We start from the raw sequence: 6897 nt of genomic DNA on the forward strand, positions 1-6897 counted from the left end.
GACCATCAATAGCATTTCCATTGCTCCTGCCACACAGAAATACATTATAGTCACTTGGGATTTCTGAGAAGTGACATCCAAAAATTCTGACTCGATGCAGTTAAATTAGAAACAAATGAATTCACAGTTGATTATATACACCATGAGGGTCCAGCACAGTGATAATTTTATTCCTGGGGCTCCTCGGCATTTGAAAACCTAGGCATGTCAGCAGTGCTAAATGAACTACTTTTGGTAGCCAGTTTTTCCACAGCAAGCACCTCTTTTCCCCAGGAAAACTAAGTTTATATGTGTAGCTTGTAACGGCAAAATCGTGATCTATGCACACCCTGTACCTAAAAGTCTCCTTTCTAATCCTTAAGTAATCCACTCACTGTTTTTCACCCTGTGAGTTGAAAAGTCCCATTTCACCAATACCCAGACTGAGCCAAGAATCCAACTCAACACCACTCTGCAAATGTCATCTGTGACAGGGCACACAGCTATCTGCCTGGGTTGTGGACTATCACATCACAGATTTTACATGGTTTTGGCAGGCACTGCAGAACATCCAATGCTATCTGGTAACACACACTTTCTAAATAAGGAAAAGAAATCAGCATATTTCCCCCCACCTTTTAATGTATAAAAGTTATGATTGTCTCTTTCCTTTTCTCTACACGTCTAAAAGGAATACAGTATAGGATTAGTATGATGGTATTACAAGAACTTGAGGTTTTGTGTCCCCCACCTCCAAGTTCTTCAAAGCCTCTCAGAAGGGCTTTCAACACCTCCCAAAGTCTGGGACCCAAAAAATCGGATCCCTTCCATCCTTAGAACTGTAGAGCTTGAATATGGCACAGTTACATATGTAGGGCAAAAGTGTAACTGACCTTCACCTGTAAAACCAGAACTGCTGGTAGGTAGTTATACAGAAGCAATACTACTAGATAAAAACAATAATTTAATTGCTTAATGTAGACAAGGCCTCTGGGGAATCTCCTTCTTCCAATAACCCAGCCAAATCAAAACTTCATCAGAAAAACCCACTCGTCTGAACTCCCTCAGCAAAGAGGAACTTGGAATATTTTGCCAGGTACACTAAAAGGAAACAGTATTTCCCCTTTTAAACCACATGAAGAAACAAAAAACGACACAGACTCGGACAACTGAGTTCAAATAGGATTGTCCAAGGACAAAGTTTCAGAGGATGCCCAATGCACAACAAACACGACGGCTGAAGTCTCGGGATGCACTACTTACTTCAGTGGCTTGAAAAACAAAGCCAAACCCCTAGAGCTAGACTGGATTCCAGCGTCTACACAATGGGCAACACCTCTTAACAGTCAACTGACACATTTTGTGAGAAACCACAGACAAACTACGTATCCAAAATCCATTAAAACGTATCTGATGGTTTAACTTCGGGTTCATCTCGAACTGTGGACATTTCTGTCAATACAGCCTTTTCAGACGATTCCTTTCACGCGGCGCTCCCAAAGCCCTCCACAGACACGATCGAACGCGGCAGCGCCCGGGGCAGCAGCGGACCGTCGCGGGGGGAGCCGCCGGCCTTGACCCGGAGCCCCCTCCCGGGAATGCACCCTGACCTCTGCCCGCGGGCAGGGAGGGCTGGGAAGCGGCGACATTCCCACCCGCTCGCCCGGCCGCTCGCCTTAGCGCGGGGAGGCCACGGCGGGGCCGCGCCGGGATCCGCCCGCGGGGTCTTTGTTCCCGCGGCCGCAGCGGCCCTTTGTTGGTGCCAGCGCCCGCCCGCGGTTCCCGCGCGGCCGCAGCCGGGGCTCCCGCCGCCGCTCCCGAGGGGCCTCCTGCCGGCGTCCCGCATCCCGCTCCCCGCCGCGCTGCCCCCGCCGCGCCAACGCCGCCACGTGTCCCCGGCCGCCGTGGGGGAGCTCCCGCCACACCTGGCCGCGCCCCAGCCCGGCCGCTCCCGGGCCCAGCCACCTCCCCGCGCCGGCAGGAGCGGGGGAACAGGGCGGGAGGGCGGGACACCGGGGGCGCCCTTCGGAGGCGCGCGGCCGCCGCCGGCGGGAGGTGACGGGCAGCGGGAGCGCGCGCAGGCGCGCACACGCCCCAGGAGGAGGAGGAGGGCGGGCGGCCGGGCGGGGGCGCGCACGGCCGGTGTGTGAGGGAGGGAGCGAGCGAGGGGAGGGCGATACCGGGGCGGAGAAAGGCGGCGGCAGCGGCGCCTTCGCTTGGCTCAGGGCAGGCGAGCGGCCACAGGCGCTGCCGAGCAGGGAGACACAGCGGCCGCTGCCGACTCGGGGCATCCTTCCTCCTCATCCCCGCCCCCCTGCCCGCCCTTCCCCCTTCTCTTTCTCTCGTTCCCCGCTGTCCGCCGGGGCCGATCGCTGTCGGCGGCGCGATCTCGGGGCGTTTCCGCGGCGGCCGTGCCGGCAGCGGCCGCGAGAAGAGCCGGCCCCTCCCGTACCCGGCCGGGACTGAGGGACCCCTCGCTCCGTCCGGGGCCCGGCGGAGAGGGCCTGGCCCCGGCCCCGGCTCGGCTCCCCGGCGGCGGCGGGCTCAGCGAGGATGTCGGGCGGCGGTGGCGGCAGCCGGGAGGAGGAGCGGCGCAAACTCGCCGACATCATCAACCACTGGAACGCGAACCGGCTGGACCTGTTCGAGATCAGCGACCCCACCGAGGTGAGCGACCCCGCCGGGGCCCCCCCGCCCGCCCGCCCGGCCGGCCGGCCGGCCCGGTGAGACACCGCGCCCGGGCCAGGCCGCGCCCCGCGGGCAGCCGGGCCCCCCGCGCCGCCCTCGGGCACGGCCCCGAAGGGGGCTCCGCTCCGCGGCAGGGAGCGAGAGTCGGGCCCGTCGCCCTGCCCGGGTGAAGGCAGGTTGCAGAGGACGGGCAGAGGAAGGGAGCGCAGGGCCGGAGCCCTCCCCTCCTCCCGCAGGCACATGCCGGCCCTGCCCTGCGGGACGGGTGGCTCCGGGGCAGGCGAGAAACCCGCCGGGAGCTGAAGGTGGCGAAAGGGGGCGGGCAAGGGCGAAAATACAGGAGCAGACCCCGTGCCCAGCCCGAAACCGGGTACCTCCGTGGGCTTTTTTTTTTGTGTCTGTCTGTGACTTTAACAGAACCGACAGGCGGCTGGTGGAGGAGGAGGAGGAGGACTGAGAATCCCTGCGCTGGGCGCTTTTTTTTGTTGGCAGGCTTGTTTGTTTCTTTAATTATTCGGCTCCGTGCAGAAGGCGCCTCTTACAAAGCAACCTGCCGTAGTCCGGCGGCTCTCCGGGCCGCTGGTGCAATCCCCGGGGTGGCTTTCCCAGGGCGTGACGGACGGAGCGCTTTGGCTCTCCGAGCCTGCAGGCTGCCAGCCCGCCGCCTAAAGTAAATACCAGGAGCAGGTTCGTAGTCCTGAGTTCACATGTTGTACTGGAAAAACACAGCGAGTAATTTCTTCCTAATGAAATGGGTGTTTCTGATGGCTGAGAGAGGCTGGGTTTTGTTCTTTTTACAAAAAAAAAAAAAAAAAAATGTAATAGTCAAACCACACCCTCCCGCTGCCCCTTGTCATGTTCCCTTTGGCTGGTTCGTGCTGTGCGTCTGGTTTGAAAGCGGCGGGGGGGGAGGGCTGGGGAGGCAGGTTACAGCCCTGTTTGTGTGTGACAGCGGGCTCCCTGCTCAGAGGGTGGAGGCTGATCATGTGAGTGTTCCCGGGGAAAAGGAGGAAATTCACACTTGCTCTCGACCTGGCCCTGGTCTTGGTTGTTTATTAACAAAAGGCTCTGAAAAATCACGTTGGCTCTTTCTTGGAGCTTGATCTTGTTTCTGCACCCAGGTACTGACTACTAGAGCCACGAAAAAGTCTTGAAAGCAGTTTTAAAAATATTAACTCCGTTAGCTAGAAAAGAATTGCTTTGTGTGTTTTCAGTTCTGCTCATTGCAGACTGTTTCTTGAACACCAAGATGAGGGTTTCCTGAGATTATTTCCTACATCTTGCAATATTTATCATAATTAGAGTTCCTTATTTGCACTGCTTAGGTTTTGTCAGTATCGCTGTTGGCTGACAGTCACTTGTTCAAAAAAGTGAGCTGGAGCTGGTGTGAAGGAGCTTTCGTGACTGTGTCTGAGAACACAGCACAACCTTTCTGGAACTGCAGGTTGACTGCTAACTGCCTGTGGCTGAACTTTTTGTCTTATTCATGGGCTTGTCCATTCCCAGCACCTTCTAACTCCAGCCTGTTTTCTTTGTTTATGGCAGACTATGCTGCTGTAGTTTTGTTAGTAAGTAGTTTAAAAAATCGTACCATTTTTTAGGTCAGCTGTGCATGTTTGTCACAGTTAGCTAGACTTTGCACAAAAGTTACAAGCTTCATGATAGTTATTATGAAAAGAAAAAATAATTTTACTTGCATTTGCTCTACACTTCTGCAGTTAAATCTCTGAAACTGTATAGGAGCCTACTTACCCCTATCAATGGTGACATTTCAGTTGAGCTATTGAAAGTAAAAAATTAGGTGCATGCATATGTCCTTGAATGCATGAGCTTTTTAGCTTCCTAGTTCTAAAAGTGTCTGATAAGACTGCAGGTGCATTTACATCAAACTAGCAGCAGGTAACAGTTTGTAGGTAAAGTATATTATCTTTCCAGATAAGTACACTTTGAATGCTCACATTTATTTTCACTCTTTCCCTGAGCTGACCCAAATTTGGCAATATTTTCAACCCAGATGATGGTGTGATTCACATGTGTACTATTTATCAGCTTAAATGAAAGCCCTTTTACTAGACTGCTTGAGAACTGACAATCCTCTGTTGTTTTCCCTGCTTTTCCAGGCTCAACTTGACCATAAGGCACATCTTGCTTATTGTAGGGACTGCAGCAAGCATGGCATCTGTGCAGATGCAGTAACCTGGATAGGATTTTTGTTTTCACGTGCCCGAGCTGGGTCAAACTGAATAATTTTAAACTGTCCAGACGTGGTTGTTGGCCTCCTGGGTTAACTTTGCAGCTGGCACGTGCCCATACTGCAAGCTGTCATCCAGGAGCTGCTGACATGTGATGCCTTGTAGTGATTCTCCAGGAATTTCTTCCGAGAAAACAGTCGGTTTAAGTGACTTTTAACTTTCCTATTCAGAGAGAGTAGGATTTTCCAGAGCTGGTAATCACTTCCTTAATAGCAGGGATTCAGGAAGATTTATATTTTTGGTAAAGAAAAAGAGAAATGTAATGTAAATTGACTAGAGTTCTGACTGCTTAGGCAGTGACAGTACAGGTGCACGTGCAGTACTTGCATTGACCAACTGATGTACCTTGGTATTAGTTTGAAAGGTAAGACAGACCTGCTTTGGTGAGACATAATTGCTCCAACTCCATTGTGCCCTCATCACTTCACTGCAGAGTGTAAAATGGGACTGTTTTGTAGGTAGAGTAGTATTTTGGAAGTAGTTTAAATGTGTAGGGTTTTTTTCAGGGAAGTGGTTCGAGAAATGAATCCATTCCAATTCTTGTTAATATTTTATTGGGTAGACTGGTCCTAAGGGATTAGAGATCTACTAGTTTACTTGACTCTTTTGAGAGTTAAAAACAAATTATTTCTTAGGTATGTTACCTATAAGACATTGAAAAGCAAAAGCCTTGGATAGGGCAAATTGTTGAGTTCAATGCTGCTTTTCCTCAGCAAAACAAGAATTAAAACTTTGTTGCACGCTCAGAGTTGAGTGTTCCTCTGTCTGTATCCCAAGTGAAAAAGACTGAAGACTTCTTGGGAGTGAGAATTTCATATCTTCATTTATGCTTTCACTGAAGCCATTTGTGGACTCATGCTTGAGAGCAAAGTGGTAATTTTAATTTTGTTAAGTGTTTACTTTCTCTAACAGTTGTTGGTGTTCAGAGAAATCTGTTAATTTGCATTATTTTGATTCTGAAGGGTTTTTTAAAATTATTTTTAATTCAGAAAGTAGCTGAGAGAAGCTCTGTGGCTTGAGAAGCTTATAAATGAACAAAACCAAAACTCTGTTTCTAAAGTTCTAGCAGCAGTTTAAACTCTAACGTTGTCGGGAGTGCTGCTAGGTCCAGACCTTTGCTAAAGATGTCTGTCATACTGGTCATGAAATAAACTTGATTAAGCTTTACTGTGTCTATTTTAACTGGTAAGGCAGCTGCCTACTTTGACAAGTCTGAAAAAAATACAGAAGTTTTTGGGGAAGTGTGGGGTGAATCATGATTTTGTTTGTAGATAAATTAACAGTCATATTCAGAATGAAGCAGTATGTTAACCCTTTTCTTTAATTGTTTCCTCTTGCCTTTGTTCCAAGTATTATCAGTTTTTTGGATGCTTTTCCCTTGCTCCCCCCCCCCTTTTTTTTTTTTTTTTTTGTTTTGTTTTGTGAAGGATAGAAATGCGGTAAAACAATGTAGACCTTTTCCAATAGGAGATAAATTGACCTTTTTAATCTTGATTTAAGTTTTGGGAGATTACAGCACCCAAAATTTTCAAACGGGAATAAGTTTGAATTCATGAATTTGTAACAACTTCATAGAGTTGTTCAGAAGCTTGTAGAAAAGAAATTATTTGCATTTATACAGTTTAACATTGTTTTATTTTCTTCTTTACTAAAAGTGCTTACTTGAGTTATGGGATTGATTGTATAAGATAACTGTGTATGGATGTTTTGAGGGAGAGAAAGGAATGAAAAAGTTCTATAACTAGTGCATTTATCACTATTATATAGAATACAATAGTATTTCCCTGAAATTCCCCTGAAGGCATTTCAGACTTGTTTGCTTAACATGCCATACCTGAACTATTTATAATTATTGTTTGTCTTGATGACAAAATAAGGTTTCATCTTTAATGTGTGATGTGATAACTGTATGTGAGAGGAAGAGGAGTGCTGTGTTTTCCCTAAAGATGGTTTTTGGGTTAGGAATGTGAATTGCATT

The 6897-nt window shown here is 49.1% G+C and overlaps 1 protein-coding gene across 22 annotated transcripts in view; it reads left to right on the top strand.

Annotated features, from left to right (window-relative positions):
• The first annotated feature begins 2480 nt into the window (after positions 1–2480).
• Positions 2481–6897, top strand: part of AFDN (afadin, adherens junction formation factor) — a 122864-nt gene continuing 118447 nt past the window's right edge. For 8 of the 22 annotated variants that reach the window (XM_027889108.1, XM_027889126.1, XM_027889115.1 and 5 more), the window contains exon 1: positions 2482–2646. In XM_027889108.1, coding sequence (XP_027744909.1) covers positions 2533–2646 — 114 coding nt within the window. In that variant the 5' untranslated portion in view covers positions 2482–2532. Of the gene's footprint in view, positions 2647–6897 lie in introns of all 22 variants that reach the window. The other 14 variants (XM_027889121.1, XM_027889127.1, XM_027889129.1 and 11 more) reach the window with 3 other exon arrangements.

This window comes from Empidonax traillii, unplaced genomic scaffold (assembly GCF_003031625.1).
Source record: "Empidonax traillii isolate 1590-97213 ecotype Southwest subspecies unplaced genomic scaffold, ASM303162v1 scaffold254:size1037790, whole genome shotgun sequence".
Taxonomy (NCBI): domain Eukaryota; kingdom Metazoa; phylum Chordata; class Aves; order Passeriformes; family Tyrannidae; genus Empidonax; species Empidonax traillii.